The following is a 23,317-nucleotide window of genomic DNA, read 5'->3' on the forward strand; positions in this document are numbered from 1 at the left end:
TACTTTGTCCTCATATTCCCCACGTGAGGGCATCTTCCTTATCACTTCCTCTTCAATTATGGTCCTGTCATCTTGCAACTGAGCATGACACATCGTGAAACTGAACCCCTAATGTCCATCTGTACATTTGATATCCAATATCTCTAAAGCACTATTTGAAGTAAATGGTCCCATGTTTAGAATAACCACATATTCAAGGTAGAAACTTTTTCATCCAACTCTGCAATTCGAAAATACTTGTTCTAGGTGCCCTACTCCCAGACACCCAAACCATTAGTAATGGACCACACACAGAAGTCTCCAGGTTGTGTCCCTATAGACAGGACCCTAACCTAAATTAAATTGCAAATAAGTGACCACAGACGATCAGGCTTCCTGGGGTCCTGGAGAGAGGAGTGTGGAAGGAATACCCACGATAAATATTTGGTGAAGCCCCATTTCTTAGGTAGGGGTTTCAGTCTCTCTTAGGAAAAACTTTTCTTTCCTGTCCCCTCCCCCACCCCAACAACCATAGCCCCAAGCCCACAACACAGAGGCTTTCATAACCGGTTTCCTTTATTGTGCTTAGTGGGGCATCCAGAGGGTTGAGGTGGGGGGAATGCTCATTGAAATAGAGAACACACAAAAGCATGAACTCTGCCCCAACCCCGCTGGCCGCCAGCTCTCTATCTCTGGGCTCGGCTTAGCCCCTTTCTCTTGCGGTGTAAGCTGGCCCAGGTCCCTGAGTTGGCCAGGCTTTCCCAGAGGAGGCCTGCCCAGCTGCCAGTCACCACGGTTACTGGTTACTGACTGGCCTCCCGGTACTGGTGCAGCAGGTCACTGACGTCTGTGCTTTCCACTTTCACCCAACCATCTTCCTTCATGTGGTACACTGTGGGCAAATGAGAAAGAACATGGAGTCACCTTTCACTTCAGCAAGTTCCTGTTAATGATGTTATGTTGAAGGCCACGATAACACACACGCTCAAAGCCCTTATTACTGGGACTTCAATGTCCCTCTTCTGACTCTGAACACCTCCTCCCTGCCACTCTGCATCCCCCAGTCTTCCACTCTCAAAAGCCACTTCCCAGCCCAAGTCTTGGTGGTGGGAGCACTGGTCTCTTACTGTTGACGACGCCTCCAGAATAGCTGTCTCGATGGGTGGCATGAACAATAGCCCTGCGGCCCAGGTCATAGGCCTCTTCAAGGCTAAGATTGTGCCTGTAGCCACTGTCCATGACCCCGTAGGCATAGCTGTTCCCACTACCAGTGGAGAACATAGTTCCTGAGAGCCGAGTCCCATTTTCATCCACATAGTAGAGTCCAGGACCCTAAGGGTTGCAAGAAGGGTCCAGGTTGGAAATGGAGAGGGAGTTGTTGGTCACCCACCAGTTCAAGTGTGAGCCATAAAAAGTGGACAAAAGAATAACAATTACCACAGGAATATTTGAGCTAGGACAGCACTTCAGTAACAATTATAGAACTTGGGGGCTGGGGGGAAACAAACTTGGAATCAACTATTATATCAGAAGGGACAAGTTTATGAAACAATGGTCCACATCTGGACCCAGAAATAGGCCGGGGGTGTGCTGGCACCGTTCTTTAACAGAGCACTCGTGGGGAAGGGCTGGAGTGCACCATGGGGAAACTGACCTCTCATCTACAGAGGGACTGTGGGGAGTGGAGAGCACCCACCTTCTTGTCCCAGCCGCAGATCATGCTGCCCATGGACAGGCCCATGCCCCGGTACTGGCACATCATGTTGGAGAGCAGTTTGGAGGCTGCTGACACTGAGATCCGCTCCCCATTCCGCAGGTAGTACAGCCTGGGTGAGGACAGGTCATGGGGGAGAGAACTTAGAGGTGGCAGAAGGCCAGCTCTCTGAGCTGCCGTTTGTTGGGCAGGAAGTGACTGGAGGGAGAAGCATTTGTAGGGTCTAAGGATCCAGGAGAGATTTGAACTTTAAAGTATCAAAACCACATAAAGAAATCCAAGTCAATGATACTATCCCACCAGGATTGATGGTGTTGGTGCTAAATAATTAACAAATTATCAGGCTTTTTGACAGGCGCACAAGCTGAAATTTGGGAGAAGGTTTTCACCACCAAAAGGCTGTTTTGTGAAATACTGCATTAGCATCAACAAGCTACAGGAGCACAGGAAGAAAGGGTGAGGAACCAGGATCCAGGACTGACCACTAGGCTTCGAAGGGAGAGGAGAGGCCTCGCCTACCTGCACTCCTTGGCCAGCAGACGCTCCCAGTACTGACAATCTGCTGCACAGCCAGACATGGTGCCAAGCAGGTAAGGGTTAATCTCAATCACCTTGTTCACCCTTAAGGTGGCTGGAAGAAGATGGAGTTTTGAGAGAGGAGAAATGACCCCACAGCTCTCCCTGAGTGTCCTAAGTCAATATCTGCTTCCGTTTGGGGGCCGATGTTGGGCTCCTGCTGAGACAAGAGCCCAGCTCCCCAGTCCGCCTGCTGGAACACACACACTCACCAATGTAACTCCCTGCGGAGGCTCGAGAATCCACTGCCACGATCACTCCATGTTGAAACTTGAAGGCAAGCGTGGTAGTGCCATGGGCCATCTCAATCCGAACGTTCTTTCCTCCATTCCCACCCAGGGACTGGAAGAATTCAGTAGGCTAGTCAAAGAGAAAAGGCAGGGAAAGGGGCAATGAAAACTTCTGAAGTAGGAGGCTCCAGAAAAGGGTTTTAGAGAGAGTGAGAGTGAGGAGATCCCCAGAAATTCTCCAGCCATCAATAAATGGAACAGTTAAAAGCCCGTCTCTACAAGGAAATGGCTTGGGAGAAGGAAGAGAAGAGGCACAGGACTCCAACCTTTCCATTTTCCAGCGCAACAGAAAAGGAAGAAAATAAATGTTACCAGCACTAAAATTTTTAAGAGTGATTTTAATGTTTTTTTTCTATCAATAGGTCATTTAACCCTCACAAAACACGTTTATTATTGGCACCCCTATTTTACAGAAGAGGCCCCAAATCTAGTCTAAGTGGCTTGATCCAAGATACGCAGTGAGTGGCTGAGGCGAGGCCAACCGCCGTTTAGAGGTTTTCCAAGACACTGCACAGCCGGGTATTATTATGATAGCCCCGTGGAAAGGGCTTCCTGATTTGTGTGTGATGGAGAACAGGCAGGAAAGCGCTCTTGTCTTCCTAGGGACGCCCCCACCTCACCTCTAACTCTTTGCTCTTCCTAACCCTCAGACGGTCAGCCCTCGATTCCCTGGCTGGGCCCTGGACGCGGCTCTCCTGGCCTGAAGGATGCCCCGCTCCGCGCGTCCCCGCCTTTGGGCAGTCTCCAGGCAGACCCTCCATTCTCTGCCCCTTCCTCCCCGCCTCCCCGGGGTCCTCTTACAGCCCAGACCTGCATTCCCCGAGGGACGGCGAGCTCCGGAGATCGCATAGAGAAACTGTAGTGTCCGGGGTCCGAGCGATGCCGGCTTTCCGCGACGGGGTAAGCCCAGTCCTCCGGCCGCCCTCGCCGGGCTCCGCACACCTCCAGCAGCGCCATGATTGCCTAGACCCGGAGATCTGCCCGCTCTCCGAGAAGGAAGTGAAAGCGAAAGCCCGCAGCCTCAAGGGGAGGGAACCAGAATTTTTTCCACATCCCCCTGCCCTTCCCGAGAAGAAGCCCGTGGGTGTCTGGGGACCGGGTAGATCATACTGGGAACAGGCTTCTCTGCTCCGCCTCCATGAAACAATGGGTCCAAGACTTTCAAAAGAAAGGAAGAAAAAGAGGGGGCGGCTTCGAAAGCCCCTTGACCATGAGATGACAGTGAGAGACACCGACAGTCGGGGCATCCTCTGTAACAGTTACGGGGTGGGTGGGAAGGGTTATCACCTAAAGGCGTAGCCTCAGCCAGAATGCTGGAAGGCAGCAAGAGGCTGGGAGCAGTTTCACGTCAGAGTAGAGAAGGGGTGTTCATATGAGCATCATTTTATAAAAGTAGAGGAGGTATAGGAGTACGTGCGGCCACTGAGTCTCGAGGACAGGTTTTGGGGCAACAGGCATCCGAGTATACCCTCAGCTTGTGGGGAAAGGGAACACCAAGCAGAGCGCACAGTCTCTGAATCTTTCCACGTGGTCCTTCATAGGGCCTCACCCAGTTCAACGGTCTCCCTACCCTGTAGCCACCCACAAGAACTGCCCTTTCTGTCCGCACCTGCTCGCATAATTCTTGCCTGACGGAGTAAAACTGAGTTTAACTCTTCTAAACCCCGCCTCTTTTTGCAACCTGCGTTAGCCTAATCTGCCCAGTAACTGCAACGTCACATACCGTAACCTTCCCTGATTGGAAGAGACTTACTAGACAACCCCGCCCACTAAGCTGAGATTTCCCAGGCAGGTGCCACTTCTGGGGACCCCTACAGGATACGACCTGGGCGGCGAGGTGATGAAGCGTGAGCTCTTCCGCTAGCGCACTTGCGCTTCCTGTAGCCACTCTCGCCCTCCATCTTCCACCTCAGAAAGGCCATGACTCTGGGCGCAGCTGCTAGTGCCCTGGAGGGCTCTGTATGAGCCTGGCTCATCCTTGGGGGCGGGCGTGGGGGGATGGGGAAGTGGAGGGGCAACCATAGGAAACAGAACACTTAAGGGAAAAGATGGCACACTTAGGGCTGTAAAACATTGCGGATGCTGAAGGAGGGAGTCACCCGGCTCCCGAAAAGGGCGCTGCAAGAGTCAGTGAGCTATTTGGTACATGCACTAAAAACGCGAGAAACCACAGTACAAAACACCGATTTTATTATAAATATCAAGAATCCACAGGGTATTTGGGGGCCGACAGATGTCTTTGGTCTTCTAGGAAAGTAGCTGATCTTTCCTTTCTGTATATTTTAAATATTTCTTCCCATTTTCAGAGTGCTATCCACACCAACCATGGCTCTAAACCCCGTTACACTAAAGAGTCATAAACCCTGTTTTCCCCCAGGAAATCTGCATGTTCCAGAGGAGCTTGGAAAGGAGGCAGGGGAGGAGGTAACATTCATGGCAGAATTTCAGGTATCACCTGGGGGTTACATCTTAGAATGTCACGACTAGAAGTAGCTGACTACTCTGCAGCTTCGGTAAGACCCTTGCTCCCAAATTCTCCACTATAGAAAGGAGAAAAAAAAGGAAGGGAGGTGGAATGTACAGGTCTGAGAAGTCTTTCATTCGGGAGCACCCAACCCACCAGGAGCCTGCACCATGGTCCAATAGTGTCCCCTATTTTTCATGAGCTGCTGGTGGGTTCCCGCCTCACAGATGGTGCCTCCTTCCAGAAAGAGGATGTGGTCAGCCCGCTCCACCAAGTTAAGACGCTGGGTGATGAGAAGCACAGACCGAGAGCACCGCTCAGGGTTTTCATACAGGATCCGTTCCACCTGAGAAAAGACATGAACTCTGTGAGAGCTGGGGACACTCCCAGGCAGGGAGACATCTGTTTCCAGAACTGTGACAGACCTCGCCAGCTTCTGCCAACAACCCCAATTCTATTGAAGTCTCCTTCTGAGTGGTTCTCTGTCAAACCTCTGACTTTTTATGGACCGTTTACATGAGGGGGCAACAGTGGAATAAAAGTCAGAGTCCTATGGTAAAACCCGTAAGAAAAGACCGAAGGGTACTGAATAGTCTCTCTACCTATGGACTGAATTTTTACATTCTGTTTTAAGGAAGCACGAGCATTTCAAGTCAGACAGACTTGAATTTGGGTCCAAGATCTGCTGTTTAACAGCTGAATGACTTTGAGTAGGTTATTTGACCTCTCTTTGCCTCCATTTCATCACCTGTAGAGAAAGGATAACAACGCCCAGCCCACAAGCGTGCATGATGAATACGTGAGGGAGACAGTATATGCAGAGGACCTAGGAGCATGTTTGCCAATAATATATGCTCAATTAATATTAATATTAGGATGGTCTTTTCCTTATATTTGGCTTCAGAGGTTCAAAGTCTGTAGATAGTCTCTTTTAACTGGTCCTAGGCATCTTGGGGAGAAGCTAATGGGAACTGAGAATTGCAAGGACTGGTTTGGATGATTATGATGTTACTATAACTCACGTAGGATGAGTGAAGGAAGGAGGATCAGGTAGGATACAGGCATTAAGAAGACAACTCTCTCACCCGTAACTGGCTGTTTGCATCCAGGGCGCTGGTAGCATCATCCAGGATGAGGACACGTGGTTTCCGGATCAGTGCTCGAGCCAAGGCCACTGCCTGTCGCTGGCCCCCTGATAGCTGGCTCCCAGCCTCACCTACCTCTGCAGACACAAAAGCCAAGGTGAGAGCCAGATAACCGCATGTGCAACACACACACACCAAGGACTGATGGACACAGCTAGAAAGGGAAGTTTCTGGGAAGATTAAGGAGTTCTGAGGGTATGAAGATGAAGGAGCCATAGGGACAAGATCTTACAACTTCAGATTGATGTCAGTGGGGCAGGAGGAACTGATGAATAAAGGAAGGACTACTGGGGTTTCAGTAAAGATGGCTGGATGGTGACATGAGTAGAGAAAGCACCTGTATCATAACCCTGCGGGAGTTCAGAGATGAAACTATGGGCTCCAGACTCCATCGCAGCAGCTGTGATTTCCTCCATGGTTGGCTTCTGGATCAGGCCGTACACAATATTTTCTCTGAAACTTCTTCCAAACAGCTGTGGCTCTTGTCCCACTGCAGCCACCTGGGGCAAAACATGACGGAGAGTCATGGAACAGGAGCACAAAAGTGGTCATATATAGATTGAGGACTTAAAATCTGTACTGATATCCTACCACAAAAGTACACACCCTCTCACCTGATCACCACACCATCTCCACCCAAGGTCTCCTATCATTCCCTAACCGTCCATTCAGAGTGCTCAGTGAAGAGATTCTTCTTACTTGGTGCTCCCCACCTTCCCCCTACTTGCTCACCTGTTGGTGCAGGTAGCAGTGTTCATATTGGGGAAGGGGCTCCCCATCCAGCAGCAGCTTCCCCCCAGTGGGCTGGTACAGATTCTGCAGCAGGGCAACCACCGTGCTCTTCCCAGACCCATTGGGCCCAACCAGTGCCGTCACTTCGCCAGGGCGTAGGGTGAAGGTCAGCCCCTGGAGGGCAGAGAATCAATCACTCAATAAGAGGCACACTGACGCCCCTAACCTTGAGCCGGTCATTGTCTTGTTACATAGCATGGTGTCTTACCCCAGGGAAGAAAGGAGAAAAATGGAGAAATACAGTAACTCCCAGCCTCCCACACGCACAGACTTCTGTTCCTCAGGCACGATACCTCCCCAAGGAGTGGAGATGAGGCAAAGACTGAGCCCCACTGGGCCACACATTTGATGCCAGATACCACGAGAAAACAGAAAAAATCATATTCCAAATCACAAATGGAAAGAAAAAGCAAAGATGGAAGGCTGGAGACACACATTTTGCTTCAGCAGTTCCTTAGGATGTGAGAGCTTCATCCCCGAGAGCCTCCTCTCCCATTTTCCTTGGAAATCCAAACTGGTTCTTAGGTTTGGGGCAGTTTTATGGCATAGATGATGCTCATCCTGGCCTTGGGGACTTAGGAGGGATCTGTCTGTGCCTCATGTGAAGCAGGCTGGAGACAGGAGGAAACTTCAGGAGCGGAGGGTTGAGAGTGTGTTTGATGGCGTGCAGGCACTGGGAGGTTGTACCTGCAGCACGAGGACATCTGGATGGTTTGGGTAGGCAAAGGAGACATCTTGGAACTGAACGACGCCCTCCAGCTTTGAAGAAGTCAACACACCACTGGCTGGGCAGCAAGGGATCCGGTCCAGATACTCAAATATTTTCTCTGAGGAGCCCACAGCCTTCTGCACCCTGGGATAGCTGGAGAGTAGTACCTGGAGGGGAGGTATGCATAGTGAGGTGGGGTCCAAATCTGTTTGCCAGGGCTATGTGATGGGAGAAGGGTAAAGAATGGGAGGAGAGTGACACAGAGGGTGACACAGAGGGATGGGGCAAGGAAGACCATTGGGGAGTGCAACTGGGAGGGCCTCACCTCAACAGCTGTGGTGAACTGGATCTGGTAGAGAACAAACGTGACAAGGTTCCCACTGCTGACAGCCCCATTGGTCACCAGCTGCCCACCAATGTATAGGATTCCCACCTTCAGCAGCATCCCTGAGATCTGTGGAGAGATCACGGAGAAAAGGGGTTGTGGTAGAAATCTAACAGCGGGGCACAAAGAACCAGAATCCTTAGCGTTAATGAGATATAAAGTCCCTTTCCCCATGTAACAGCAGGACGCTCCGTAAGTAGAAAGGGAGAATGAACCATAGAGATGCCGTGCTCTTACTCAGTGACACGTGACAGAGTCACCATCATCATCACCATTATTGGCTTGTTTGGGGAGCGTCTTGCTCGTCACAGAAGGCTTACGTGAATATAATGTAAGCTAATATTCATATCAAGAGCTCTGTAAACCAGGTTATATCACTCCCACTTGTTAAAAATGAGGGAACAGTCTCAGAGAAGGTAAGTTACGAGGCCACGGTCACAGAGCTAGTAAATGGCAGCACCAAGCCAGGAGCTTCTGCTTGCTGGTCTAGGCCTCTAAAGACGCCACAGGTGCCCCCATCTTTGGCTTCTGCTATTCCCGTGGCTCTCACTAGCACATCACACAGTCCCAGCATGAAGCTAGCCCAGGTGCAGGAATTTCTGGCTCCCTGAGCACCCTCTGAGAAGCAAAGGAGGCTCTAGAAGGCATGGAATCTTCCTCAAAAGGGGGTTGGGCAGATTTTGTGTGCCACAGAGAAAGAAAGCCATCTGCTAGGTGCTTGCCTAAAAGGAGGGAGTGGGTCAGGAAGCCTGAGTAGGGTAACTGAGCCTCAGGTTGCTAGGATGAGAACACTGAAACCCCCATTGCCCAGTGGAGGAGGAGTGTGGAGCCGGGTCACGGGAAAGGGAATGGAGTCAAGGTATGTTGGGGGAAAGGGAGCAGGCCTTCATCTCCAGGTTCTCACACTAGTGGTCCAGAGGTTGACTGCATAGGCCAGGGCCTCCTTCTGGTTGAGTGTCTCCATTTCCTGCAGCTTTTGCCTAAACTTCTGGGCCTCAGCCTCCTCGTTGGCAAAGCTCCGGACTGTAGGCATAGCTGACAGGACTTCAATGGCCACCTGGCTGGACTTTGCCAGAGATTCCCGCACCTGTACTGCCAGCACCTGTGGAGACATGTCCAAGCCAGGGTTGGCAAACCATAAGGGACACTAGTACCTGAGTTACCTGGTTGGAGATAAAAGGTGAGAAGAGACAGAGGGACAGGAGAGAAGAGAAAGGGACTTGGCTATATCCCTGGGATCCTAAAGAGATCCAGAGGAGAGGAAAATGACTCAGAAGCGTGATGGGATCATATTCTTGAGATTGGTGATCGTAGTCTTAAAGACAGACTGTGGGCAGAAGTTAGAAAAGAACACACAGAGACCATGAAGACTAACAGTGAGCAATGTGGGAACACGGACTACAGGAGTGGGGAGTCCCGGGAACATGGAGAATCAGCCAGGGTGCAGAAAAGAAAGCGAAGAGGAACTGGGTCCTCCAGGTGAGGGAGATGAGTGTCTGTGTAGGTTGAGGCAACTCCTTGGACATACCTGGTACCATTTTCCCAGCTTCTTAGGCAGAAGGAAAAGCAGAGGCAGGGAGATGAGGGTGACCATGGTGAGGGACAGTGACCCCCAGAGCATGAGCCCCAAGAGACACAGCCCCCGCACCAGGTACCACAGCAATAGGCTCAGCTCCTCACTCAGAGACTCACTCAAGGTGGACGTGTCCTCTGTTACTCGAGATGTGATGGCACCTGGCAGGGGTTGGGGAAAAGAGAGAGGAGTGAATGACAGGCTCAGAGTGATGGGAGGGACCAGTAGTGAGCCGGGGTCCAGGGGGAGGGGTGTCAACATGGTGTTCTAAGGAGGCTGGGAAAAACAAGTCGGGGTACAGGGAAGTTTGGGGGTCTCAATGCAGGGAGAGTATGTTAGACAGGGAAAGTCTGGCCAAAAGCCTTCATTTTAATTGTAAAGAAATTGACGCCCATATAAATTCCCATATTTCTGTTGCTTAAAGAACTTGCATACGCCACGCTGTACACATAGGCAGGAAGAGCTTAGGCTGGTTATATCACAGCTGGAGGAAAATGGAGGGTGCTGCTAGAAAGCAGTCCAGGAAGCTTTGGGAATCAAGAGATGGGTTCTGTCCTCAAGTTCGTCTCTATCCATACGTGACCATGCAAGTGTCAGCACTTAAGAGGTTAGGCCTGTTTCCTTCTCTGTAAAATGAGGCAGTTGGACTCTGATATCAAAATGTCCAGGTTTGCAATGTTATAGTTTCCATCTAAATACATAAATAGAGATAAATTTATGAAAAAACCTTGGCTGGAAAAACTAGGCTTTTCTGAAGGTAAAGAGTACAATATTTTGCTCTTGAGGCATACCAAAAATAAGAAATGACAATGTCTATGCGAGAGAAAGAAAGAGGGAGATATCAAAGTTATAAGTACAAGGGGATCTCAGGGAATATAAATAGCATATGGATGTACAATGGAAGAGTTTCATGAGAAACCTGTTTGGTTCTGTTGGAAAAACTCTGTTTCCTGGCGCAGGACAGCCCGAAACACCTCTCCCTGCAGGTGACTGTGCACGCGGCCCATGGTGCAGTTATAGATCCCATCAGCCATGAACTCAAGCACTGCACTGGAGACAGACAGAGACAGAGGGTCAAGGGTCAATGTGTGCTCAGGGGACAGAGCAGGTCCCTGCACTTTAGACGGCAGCCTCCATTTCCACCTCCCTCTTTTGCAGCCCCCCGACCCCCCACCACCGCCTGTTCTCAGCCTTCCACCTTCAGCCCCCAGACCTGGCTATGGTGAGAATGCACATGAGAGTTATGTTTCGGGTGAAGGCAGCTGCTGCCTCATCTTGGAGAATCCAGTCAGTAAGGCGGCCGGTGAAGAAGGGAATGGCCATCTCACCTGCGATGGGACAGAAGAGATGAGTCAGTCACAGATATCAAGTCTAAACAGGCCAGCCCCAACCAGACCGCCCCCGCCAGTATCCTGGAGGGCAGCGGCAGAAAGTCCTCACAGAACACAACCCAGCACCTGAGCAGGCCGGCTTGGAACTTTAAAGCTCTGCGGCCCCACCAGACCTTGAGGAGTTTAATTAGGAAGCCTAGAGATCATGGAGTATCTTAAGATACCCTTGTATGAAAAATACTGCCTCAGCGGAAAGGACTTGCCTACCCCAGGAGGCCTAGTGAAGTGACGCCTGGGGCAGCACTGGAGTCCAGGTCTCCGTTTCCCACCCCGTCCAGGAGTGGTCTCCTCAAGACCCGAGCTGAGTCCCCTTTCTCTGACCCACATTTCCCAGAGCTCGGTAACCTATCTCACGGATCATTACTCTTGATTCCTGCCCAGTTCCCCAGCGTCCATCCCTCTGGCCCTGAACCCCCTTACCAAGGCAGGAGAGGACCAACAGGACCAGAATGAACGGGAGGCGACGTATCTCTGAGCCCAGGCAGCCTAGAAGCCGACGCACCGCGTCTCCAGAACCCCTGTGACCTCCCAGCATCCAAAGGCTCCGGAGCTTATGCCACAGGGCGGCTGCGGGCAGTGCCGCTGCGTAGCTGAGGACGAAGGCGTCCAGGCGACTTCCCCAGTGTAGTAGCCTGGTGCTGTCATTGTCCGTGGAGAACCCCCACGAGCCCAGCTCTCGGAACAAGGCAAGTCCTGGCAGAGCCAAGCCCAGCGCCGCCGCCAGTGGCTCCAAAGCAGCCAGCCATCCCTGGACTTCTTTGCTTTCACTCTTGGTGCCAACTGTTGCCCTGAGGACCCCACGGGCCCCCAGCCACAGCACTGCCCAGCGGCTCAGGCCTACTACCCAGACCCTGAGCAACGGCAGCGCGGCGGGCACCAGCAGGGATGACATTCCGGGCAGCGCCGGCCGGAGCAGCACCCAGTCGGCGAGAAGCAGCAGCGTTGACCCCAGCCACGCGAGGAAAGCTCGGGAGAGGCAGTGGCACCCGCACGGAGCGGGGGGCGCTGAGCTTGCCATGGGCGGGCGGGGGTCGCGCCCGGGCCTGGGACTCTCGGCGGTCCCCGCTGGGCCCGAGGCTCTGGGTGCTGTGGGAGTCTGTCCCGAGCGCGCGGGGACCAGCGGCCGGGCAGGGCGCGAGGGGGCGGGCGGGCGGCGCTCTCGGAAAGCCCCGGGAGCCGGCAGAGCCCGCGGTGCTGGCTAGAAGCGAGCCGTTTAGGGGAAAGGGAAAACGAAAGCGCCGCGGCACCAACCAGAGCCTCCCACTCGCCGACGCGCCGGCCCCACTCTGTCGGGAGTGGCCGTTTAATCAGTTCTGAGGTTCTGGGGAGCTGCCTTGGTGCTCCACCTCTCCATCACGCACACCCGTCCGTCCTCCTTTTCTTGCCACCTCAAGTAGGATCCACTTGTCAAGACTTCTTTACCCCAGCCTCAGAGTGGGGCTCTTTAGTCACCTGTCTCCGGGCAGATCTGCCCCACACAGGTTAGCGTCGGGGCGCTAAGCCTCACGGAGAGGACGCTGGCGCCCCCTGGCGGGCGAGGAGAGGGGGCGGGACTGTAGCGTGCGCGCAGCTGGCTGTCCCAAGTCCGAAACCAGTGCCGCAGGCGGCGAGGAGCGCGGCGCCGAGATGCTGCGGATCGGAGCGCCAACCGGGGACTTACCCCGGGCCGGAGAAGTGCACACTGGGGTAATGAGTCTGGGCGTGAGGGTCAGCAGAGGGGTGGAGGAAGTGGGGCGACAGGGGGATTCTGGAAGCGCCAAGGAGTGAATACGGAGACTAAGAGTGAGGAGGTTCCTTGTAGCACCCAGTGCTTGCACCCTGCAGTGAATCCAGGGCGTCTGTTCTGAAGGGGATCATCTTGGGGCCCGCAAAGGGCCTGGGCACGCGAGGCTGGTGGAGAAAGGGGTGCTTTGGCTCTTAGCTGGAAGCGTCAAGGGGAAGCTGCTTGCTCTAAAGCGCTTTCGCTTTCACTCTGGACTAGAGAGAGGGGCTGGTTAAATCAGGAGGGGGCTGGAGAAGGAGCAAAGAGATAAGGAAACGGTGCTCTGGATGCAATAGGACATCATTTGGGGGGTGGGGTATGGGCACTGATTGAGAAGAGCCAACTCATCACACAGAACTTTGATAAACTGGCACCTGGGCAACTTACAGCCCCAGCACTGATACTGAGGTTTCCATGGGAGCCCGTGGTGCCCTTCCCCAGCTTGGCCCAGGAGGGCACCTGCTTGGTCCAGGTGCCGCCTGCTCCCTTCCCGGTGCCTTCTCTCCCCACTCCCACGCACGTGCTGGGGGGCTTTGCCCAGGCTGGGCTCCTGGGGCAGACGGCAGCCCACCGCTGGCTGGCTTCTGCTCCCAGACTATTGCTACCATTCTTGGCTTGGGGGTACTTTATTACAGAGGAATAGCCCCGAGGATGAGTTGCCCCTGCTCTCTGGCCCTCTATTCATGGTAAATCAGTATGTGAGAGAGGACTCACGGGCGATATGCCCGGAGGGCTGGGGGGGGGGCAGAGTAACTTGGGGAGTGGTGAGAAAGAGAGTAATAATCCCACTTATAAATTAGAAAATCTCTCTCCTCACTGCCAGATGAGCAGCAGAAAGTAGGAAGTAGCAGCCAAACAGAGTGGACCTGGGTTTTAGACCTGAGTCTGTTATTAATTCTGAGTGATTGGATAAGTCACGTGCCTTCTCTATGACTCAGTTTCCTCATTTGAACGAAGGATCTTTATGCCCTTTTCCAACTCAACAGGACTAGATAAAGTGTAGCTTTATCCTCCTTTACTCTTCTTTAATTTCTTTTCTTGACCTGAAAAAGTCAGCTGAAACTCTCAAATCAAATCCTCTCTCAGTACAGATTTCTTCCCCTGACTAATGAGATATCTATTTGCCTCTTAATCAGAAATCCTTACTTGAAACCTTTGTTTTAAACTGTCTCATATGCTCCTTGCTGCTTTCTTCCTTTCCTGAGACGTGACCCTGCTGACCATGGACCCCCTCGACATTTTCCAGGGTTCAATAAACTGAAAGAGCTCACTTCTGATTAAGGGGGGGATGGGGAGGATGTAGATGGAGGATTCTGGACCCCAAAAAAGACCTGCGCTTGTTTCCCAAGGTCACGGTAACTTGCTTCGCCAAGTCTGTACCACATCTGCCATACAAGCACATGAGGTGGAGATAATTTACTTGTGAGGCTGGCTCACCGGAGCTTGGAAGAGCCCACTAAGCCAAATTTCTGCCTCTAGTAGCCTCCTCCCCACCTCTCTCTTTACAAAGGAAAAGATTCCACTTTGGAAGTTTGGGGCTTAGGGATGCAGTTCTTCCTGTGTTGTACCATGGCCAGGCTGCCATTCCCTTGAGCCGGGAGAGACAATAGAGAAAATGGGAAGATGGAGAAAAAAATCCTGTACTGGAGTTAGCTCTGGCCTGAGTTACTGTGTGACCTTGAGCCAGTCCCCTCCCCTCTCTGGGAAGGTTTCCTCTGGGAATGTGACAGGAAGGGATCAAGGCTTTTCTTGCTCCGACATTCTATCCTCTGTGTCTCTGCAGACAACCATCATGGCAGTACAGTTTGATGGGGGCGTTGTGGTGGGTTCTGACTCCCGAGTATCTGCAGGGTAAGTACCAGCTTTGGAAGAAATCTACGGGCCCCAAATATGCCTTTTCCTTACCCATTCATTAAGAGTCTGGTGAACTGGAGCTTTGGAGAAATGGAATTAACCTTTCAGAAAGATTACTAATAAGCTATTAAGTGGGTGCTTGTGTCTCTGAATTCAAGGAGGATCATACAGGGCCTGAATGCTACGTGGCCTGTCCCTGGAAGGAATAAGGTCTGAGAAGGGGATAGTGAGAGAGATTTGAGGGGCCCTCGTTCCTTCTATAGTTAGAGGCAGAAAAGATGGTTCTGACAAGATGAAATTCTGGTTTCTCATCTATCACCTATTGAACTAATTTTGTCTTCCTCCTGGTCAGTTTCCTAACATGTAAAATGACTATATGGGATTAGATCAATATTACTTACTTTATGTTTAGAACACATAACTTCCTCAAGATGGTTACTAGCAAAGAAAAATTGATGAGGAACATTAGTCGTAACTTAATATTTTTTATTTTGTTATAAAATCTGAGCCTAAAAATAAGTCTAATTTTGATTACTTGCAGTGTTTCATTTACTTCAGATGATTTTTTTGCTCCCTGCTTTGATCCAAGCATTACATTTCGTGCACTCCGTGGTCGTTCTCTTGTCAAATAAATATGAGGAACATTAGACAATTAACCTCAATCTTCCTGCAATTCTAACGCCGATGATTGTCGACCCCTCCCTGACAGAGAGGCGGTGGTGAACCGAGTGTTTGACAAGCTGTCCCCACTACACCATCGCATCTACTGTGCTCTCTCCGGTTCGGCTGCTGACGCCCAGGCTGTGGCCGACATGGCTGCCTACCAGCTGGAGCTCCATGGGTATGAAGCTTTGGGGTCCTCACACTACACCTGCTAGCGCTCCCCCAACCAGGGAGCCCCATAGTGTCCTGTTCCAGGAGCACTGCAGTGGAAAATGAAAAATTCTTGTTTTGGCTCCTGCTTTTATTAGCTTTTAACTGGCACTTGAGTCTCTCAAGCTGGTTTCTACATCTGTAAAGTGGGGATAATACTCCCTCACCAGATGGTTATTTTAAGAACCAAGTGATATAGGTGAAGGCAGTTTGAAAACTGTAAATCACTATCCTGACATGAATAATGAGGAAGAAATGATAATGTGGCCCACATATCAGGTTACCGTATGAGAAGTAATGTTTATCTGCTTTTACCCACAAGCGCAGGGTCCTTGGAGCCAAGAGAGTTATGTGATTGGGGGGTGGCGGGCTGGACAGAGTAAAGGAGGGGAAAATTGAGATCTTCTTATCAATTGGCAGTGTGAGACTCAGGTTCCCCTGCACACGTGGGAGGGGAGCTGGAGTTTGACCTATTGTAGCTATAGGTTTCAGGTGTCACTTGGCAGGGATGACGGGAATGGCACAGGACGGTGAAACTTCAGGAAGTTACATTGACCCCTATTCCTAACATTTCCTTCAGGATGGAACTGGATGAACCTCCGCTTGTTTTGGCTGCTGCAAATGTGGTGAGGAATATTACCTATAAATATCGGGAGGACCTGTCTGCACATCTCATGGTAGCTGGCTGGGACCACCGTGAAGGGGGCCAAGTGAGTCTCTCCCAAGGCACTCCCTCCCTGGGGGTTCCCCACGCCCCTCGAGAGGAAGTGAAGGTCTCATGTCCTTCTAGCAGTGAGTTCCAAAGACACTGCCTCTCTAGGCATAGTACAGTCTCCACCAATGGAGGTATGAGATACTGAGGCTTCACTGCAGAGTGTGGAGACCCCCTGCTTATCTCAGTGTCAAGGAGAAGATTGGTGCTTCTGTATTCTGACATGAGGATGCCTCCCCCAGGTATATGGAACCCTGGGAGGAATGCTGACCCGACAGCCCTTTGCCATTGGGGGCTCTGGCAGCACCTACATCTACGGTTATGTGGACGCAGCATATAAGCCAGGCATGTCCCCTGAGGAGTGCAGGCGCTTCACCACAGATGGTAATGAACCAAGTGGAAGGGTACCAGAGGGAGGGTTTTTAACGTCCGAAGGAAGTAGAGTATCAGAAACAGGAAGAGGAATACATGGGTGACCATTTAACTTAATGTCCAAACTGGGACACTTTTGAGAGTGAAAGGGGCAGGACAAATACTAAACTAGATGGGATTTCAGGACAAAAGGCATAAACTTGCTGTAGACTGTTCTGACTACAGCAAATAAGACATGTGGTTACGGTAAGGATCAGTGGTGTGCTGGAGCTGGCTTGGGCTAGCTCATGAGAGCCAATGGCTAAATATTCCAGGATCTGTGAGCTGCTTGCTAAGCTATTTATAACTTGAAATCGATCGTGGTAGTCCTGAGACCATGGACATTAAGACTTGCTACATATGAAGACTTCTTTTGTTTTAAGTTGGTTTACCGGCACACCACTAAATATGTCTCTCTAGGAGACAAGTTTTGAGGTCTGAAGGTTGTATGGTAATCATATGGACAGGAGGGGAAGGAAAAGATTTTTGAAGCTAAGCCTCTCTTAACTTTCTGCAGCTATCGCTCTGGCCATGAGCCGGGATGGCTCGAGTGGGGGTGTCATCTACCTGGTCACCATTACAGCTGCTGGTGTGGACCATCGAGTAATCTTGGGCAATGAGCTGCCAAAATTCTATGACGAGTGAATCTTCCTCAGACTTTCTTTCTTATTTTGTAATAAACTCTTTGAGACCAGAAGTCGGCGTGATTGATGGGGAATGGATGCTCAGGGAGATGCAGCTTGAGGGAGAGTCCTTCTTCCCTCCCAGACCCTTTTTATTCTTTTGCCCCCAGGTCTAAAACATCTTCCCCAGAGGAAGGAGGGCGAGGCTGGAGGCAGTGTACTAGAAAGAGCCCTGTACATGACAGGTCCTCATGGACTGAGTGATTTTAAAATATCAGAAACAATAAAAAGTCTCATTCTGACTCCCCAGGGAAGAGGCTGGAAGTGCAGAATTTGGACTCATTCATTTAAGGCTAGGACTGACAGGTAGATAAGACGGCAACACATGTGAGAATTCTCTAAGAGCACCAGCAAACTCACATGTTAAAGAATTCCTTTCATAATTCATCCTTCCACACTACAGGTCAATACATGGTAAATACTTACATTTTAAAAAACCAAAAGGATTTCAAAAGGGGGCACTCGTGAATTCCAAAGAATAACAATAACCAAGAGAAACTACATTTATTGAGCCAGGTATTCACTAAATGCTTATAAACTTTATCTTTTAAAACACAAACAATAAAACCTGTGTAGGTACTACTACTACTTCTGTTTAAGGACAGGTGGAGGCTTAGAAAGAGTAAGTCACTCGACCAAAGTCACAGCAAGTTCCATTGCTGAGATCTGGGGATTAAATTTTACCATATGTCCTTCCTCTACTACTACATAAAACTTTCCATTCCCTCAAGCTTCTTATATCATCTCCTCCTTGAAATCTGCAATAACTAGCCCAGCACATTCGTTGCCACTTACTGTGTTTTACCGAAAATAAGACCTAGCCAAACTATCAGCACTAATGCATCTTTTGGAGCAAAAATTAACATAAGACCCGGTTTTATTTTAATATAAAACCAGGTATAATATAGTATAATGTAATGTAATATAGTATAGTATAATATATAATATAATATAATATAAAATACCGGGTCTTATATTAGTTTTTGCTCCTAGATGGTCCGGCTAGGTCTCATTTTCGGGGAAACACGGTAGGAAGTTGTTACCAGATGTGTGAGTAACTGTAGTTATTAAACAAGTCAAGTTCTGATACTATCTTTGCCCTGCTCTTCCTGAGTGACAGGCCAAATTATACTCCCGCTGTGAGCCCTGGGTTCCTCTTCTGTCAAGTAAATGTGGTTTAGAGCTTTGACGTTTAGTGCCATTTTGCTAATAAGTGAGGAGCGAAGAGGTATATTTAACAGAAATACTGGTAGGCTACCCAGGATGCTTCTATCTGCTTTTCTTTCTGGACCTCAAGCCAAACATACACATTTAAAGTACCCTAAAAACAGTCCTATGCCCTTGGGAGTGTGTGTTTGTTGGTGGTCGTGGGGTGGGGGTTGGGGGCAGCATCTAAAATTACTAGAGCCTTGAGTTCTTTCTAGTCATGATAGTTAACTTATTTTGAAGTTTAAAATAATAGTTTAAGAGCCTATCTCACCGGCTGATCACAACTACTAGAAACTGGACAGTAAACGAAAAGCAAGTACTAAAGGACTCTGAAAAGGAAGCAAAAGCTAGTGGGTTGTGAGAGAGTCAAAACTCAGGAGAAGCAACACCCCTGGAGTGGTTTTCAATTGTTTTCCTTCTTTCCTCCCACAGCTTTGCCCTGAAGTCAGGCTAAAGCTACATCATCCTGCCAAGGGAACTGAGAACAGGGGCCCCTGTGGGCAGGATAATATAGGGGAACCCCCCCCCCCCCCCGCAATGAGAGCCCTGGAGAAGGGGATTCCCTCATTCTAGGTATGAGTCCTCAGGAGCCCAGGCTGACGGTTGAGCTGCACAGCCCTGTGACACGCCTGAACCAGCATGGCAAAGATTTAAACTTTGTAAAATTAGAAGGCTATCTTTTTCTTTATTGGCCAAAGAATTGTGTCCTTATGCCCCTCATTCCAAAAGGGGCTGGAATCAGCTTATGGGACAATTTAAAAAGATGCAATTTAAAAAGAAAAAGGGAAATTGGGGAAAAGAGAAAAATAAGTGCACCCAAGGGATAAAACTGATACACAACATGAATATCTTTAAAAAAAAAAAAAAGAAAAGAAAAAAGTGGCGTGCTGGAGCTGTCTTATACTGGCTAACAAGAGCAGATTGTAAAGTATTCAGGAATTTCCAAAGGCAGTTGTTAACCATTGGCAGCTTTATATTGATCATGGTGGAAGTATTTATGCCACAGAAATCAGTAATGCCACAAGTCAGCTTTATTTCCTCCCCCAGAGAGCCTGTTTAATAGAACAAATATTTATCAGTTGACCATAGATAGGAGAAAAAAAAACAAACTGGCTCTGAGATACAGGGTAGTGAAAGCAAAGAAGGAAATGAAATTAGGTACAAGAATCAAAAGATCAAAAAAAAGCCATCCAAAAAAAACTTATAAAATGTTTCAAGCACAGAACATTTACTGAAATAGAACATGCGCTATGTTGTAAAGAAAGCTCCAAGAAATTCCAAAGTATCAGTATCTTTGAAACTATCTACATTCTGTGTTCAGACTGTAATAAAATTAGAACTTGACGACAAAAGGATACCTAAAATTCTCATGGTTTGCAAACTAAGAAAATATTGGTAAATAACATGGATTTAAAAGGCAGTAGTCATAAAGGAAATTAACTCATTTAGAACCAAGTGGTTAAAAATGTTACATATCAAATTTTGATATGTAACAGTTTAACACAGTTAAAACAGTACTTAGAAAGAATGTTACAGCTTCAAATATATTTATTAGAACAAGATAACTTAAAAATAAATAACTTAAAAAATTCTTCTAAAAACTCTGGAAAAAAAAGACAATTCAGCAAACTTAAAAAAAAAGAAAGAAGGAAATTATAAAGATAAAAAATAAAAAGACAATTTAATAGAGAACAAAGACTATGTAGTAAAGATGCCAAGAGCTTCTTCTAAAAAAAAAAAATATTTGTAAGACATTCAGACTTAGAACCAGACTGATCACCAATAAAGGGGAGAAAGAAATGAATAAACAAAATAGAGAATGAAAAGGAGGAAATAGGTATAGATATAACAGATATGAAACATAATACAGGGTTTTTTGAACGAGTATATGCTAATGAATTTGAAAACCTATGTGAAATAGATAAATTCCTAGAAAAATTTAACCTACCAAAATTAGCAAGAAGAAACACAAAATTTGACTATGCCAATAAATATTGAAGAAATGGATAAAGATTCCAAAGGCCTCTGATAAAAATAATTTTTTTTCAAAATGCCCAGATGGTTTCACAGGTGAGTTACATCAAACATTCAAGGGATATGCAACCTCTATGTATTTTTTTCAGAAAACAGGAAAAAGCAAAAGCTGCTCAGCTAATTTTATCACGCTAGCATAATCTTTAAAAACAAAAAAACGAACATTTATTATCTCACAGTTTTTTGTAGTTAGCGGTACAAAATGGTGAGAAGTTCATTTAATTGAGCATCCATTTATGATTTGTGAAACACAGTTAAGGAACCAGTAATCAAATGAAATTTTCTTATCTTGATAAAGGGTATATTCCAAAAAATCTATGACAAGCAGTATACATAATGGATAAATCATAGGTACCCAAGACAAGAATGTTCACTATAATTACTAGTTAAGCATAGCATGGAGTTCAGGCTAATGCAGAAGGAAAGAAAGAGAAATTAGAGGACTGGATAAAACTTGTTACTTAAAGATCATGTAATCATCTACTTAGAAATAAAAAACAGCAATAGAAGTAGCAAACTATCAAAATAACAAAAGAATTAATCAAGATTTTTTAGCCATAAGAACAACTTACAAAAATTAATAACATTTTTCTACACCAAAATAACCCATAAGAAATACAATAAAAATTAGAAATAATTTACGATAGGCAAAAAACTATAAAACATCTACTGATTATCTTAACTAAGAATTCACAGAAAAATTTTAAATTCTAAAAAAGTTATTGAATATAATTTGAAATAATAGAGAGTCGTTCTGCATTCTTGGATGGGATCACAATCTTATAAAGATATTAATTGCCCCCCAAATTCATCTTTAAATTGAACGTAATCCCAGTGGAAACTCAACTTGACCTTTTTGAGGAAATTTATGCATTTACTCTAAAATATATGATAGAATAAACATCCTCAAATAGCTAAGCAAACCTTTAAGAAAAAGCAATATAAAGGAGAGACTTGTCTTAAGAAACATTAAGACATTCTATGGAACAATGATTATTAAAAAAAGACACTATAAATCCAATAGTTACTTCAAAAGACAAAAAGATAAATTGACAGGGTAATGGAATTCCAAAATTAGGTATGAAAATAGAGAACTCACAGACAAACCCATACATATCTGCAGGAACCTAATATACAATAAAGTTGGCATCGTAAATTAATGGGGAAATTATGGATTGTTTAATAGGTATTAGGAAAAATAGCTCACTATTCCGGGGGTACCAAAAAAATGTATACACATGACTTGTAGTTATCTTTTGTTATTGGTATATATTGAGTATTACAATTTTAATACATTTTTTTTCCTTTCTTAAATTGTGTATACATTTTTTGGCACACTCTGTATAAAGAAGCACGAAGCTGGATTCTGACCTAATGCCACATACAATAGCAGGTGAGCTGAAGTCCCCAAAGAGTGTGAAGCTTTAAATGTAATAGAATAAAACGTAAAAATTATCTTTGTGACCAGGGACACGGAAGGACTTTATATAAAATCTCCCAAACCGTAATGGGAAATATTTCATTGCATCAAAATTAAAGACTTTTTTTTTAATGGAGACCATGGACAACTCTTATAAACAAATAACAGCACGGGAGAGGATATTTGCATTATTTAAAAGCAATCAGGGGTAATATCCAGAATATACAGTGAACTCCTGCAAATCAGTAACAAAAAGGCGGCAGCAGCCCCTCGACAAAATGCACAAGGGGCATAGACACGGACTTTACAGAAGAGGAAACAAAAAAGGTAACAAACGTTTGAAGAGATAATCAAACTCAACAATAATCACAGTAAAACAAATGTATACATTACTTTATATCCATCAGACTGGAAACAGCAGAGAGTTAGGTAATGCCAAATGTTGGTGAGCAAACAGGGATGCAGGAAGCCTCCTGCTCTGCTAGTGAAAACAGAAGCTGGTGCAGCCCTTCTGGAGAGAACTCTGTGATACTTCATCAAATTCAGTGCCGAACATTCCAGGATCCAGCAATTCCACTCCTGGGTAAACACCCCCTTCCCAACTATCTTGTGGGCCCCTGAGGAGACGTGGACAAAGATGTCATTTGTAAGACATTAGTGTTAACAGGAAAATAGAGAGCGACAAGCTCTGCGTCTACCAGAGAGACAGCAGGAAAAATGCTGTGAACGCACAACTTGCACTACTAGGAAGAAGTTACAAGAAGTGCATTCAATGTACACACAGTAACATGATGGATCTTTAAAAACAGAGGGTTGAGGAAACAAAAAAAACAGGTAACAGAATGACCTATTTAGCACAAAAGCCACTCTCTTTAAATAAAAAATTAGTACATACAAAACAATATACATTTTGCAAAAATACAGGGGCGGCCGAATGCCTCAGTTGGTAGAGCGCGAGCTCTTAACCACAAGGTTGCTGGTTCAATTCCCACATGTGATGGTGGGCTGTGCCCCCTGCAACTAAAGATTGAAAATGGCGACTGGACTTGGAGCTGAGCTGCGCCCTCCACAACTAGACTGAAGGACAATGACTTGGAGCTGATGGACTCGGAGAAATACACAGTTCCCCAATATTCCCCAATAAATTTTTTTTTAATGGTAAACTTTTGTGTGTATATTTAAAAAAAACATACAAAATGCATTGGGATAGTTTTCTTTATTGAGGGGAAAGAAATTGGAAGTGGGAAATGGTGATAAAAATGAATAAATAATAAACAGAAGAGATTTTTTGTGGACCAGTGATGACCATGTGCCATGAACTGAGTAATATAATTAATTCTA

The 23,317-nt window shown here is 47.3% G+C and overlaps 3 protein-coding genes across 3 annotated transcripts; 1 reads left to right on the top strand and 2 right to left on the bottom strand.

Annotated features, from left to right (window-relative positions):
• Positions 1-726: 726 nt before the first annotated feature.
• On the bottom strand, positions 727-3,729 carry PSMB8 (proteasome 20S subunit beta 8). The gene is made up of 6 exons (XM_033094328.1): positions 3,370-3,729; positions 2,482-2,629; positions 2,213-2,324; positions 1,676-1,805; positions 1,107-1,311; positions 727-871 (listed from the first exon to the last, which is right to left on the bottom strand). Exons 1-6 carry the CDS (start codon positions 3,514-3,516, stop codon positions 783-785), a joined length of 831 nt encoding a protein of 276 aa, XP_032950219.1. The 5' UTR covers positions 3,517-3,729; the 3' UTR covers positions 727-782.
• Positions 3,730-5,156: 1,427 nt separating this feature from the next.
• TAP1 (transporter 1, ATP binding cassette subfamily B member) lies at positions 5,157-12,225 on the bottom strand. The gene is made up of 11 exons (XM_033102970.1): positions 11,439-12,225; positions 10,841-10,955; positions 10,547-10,677; positions 9,583-9,788; positions 8,959-9,156; positions 7,995-8,123; positions 7,648-7,836; positions 6,901-7,074; positions 6,506-6,668; positions 6,109-6,245; positions 5,157-5,369 (listed from the first exon to the last, which is right to left on the bottom strand). Exons 1-11 carry the CDS (start codon positions 12,034-12,036, stop codon positions 5,157-5,159), a joined length of 2,253 nt encoding a protein of 750 aa, XP_032958861.1. The 5' UTR covers positions 12,037-12,225.
• Positions 12,226-12,504: 279 nt separating this feature from the next.
• On the top strand, positions 12,505-17,315 carry PSMB9 (proteasome 20S subunit beta 9). The gene is made up of 6 exons (XM_033102971.1): positions 12,505-12,704; positions 14,564-14,631; positions 15,344-15,475; positions 16,088-16,217; positions 16,462-16,603; positions 17,148-17,315. The coding sequence occupies exons 1-6, from the start codon at positions 12,645-12,647 to the stop codon at positions 17,273-17,275; spliced, it is 660 nt and encodes a 219-aa protein (XP_032958862.1). The 5' UTR covers positions 12,505-12,644; the 3' UTR covers positions 17,276-17,315.
• The last annotated feature ends 6,002 nt before the right edge of the window (positions 17,316-23,317 follow it).

This window comes from Rhinolophus ferrumequinum, chromosome 3 (genome assembly GCF_004115265.2).
Source record: "Rhinolophus ferrumequinum isolate MPI-CBG mRhiFer1 chromosome 3, mRhiFer1_v1.p, whole genome shotgun sequence".
Classification (NCBI taxonomy): Eukaryota; Metazoa; Chordata; class Mammalia; order Chiroptera; family Rhinolophidae; genus Rhinolophus; species Rhinolophus ferrumequinum.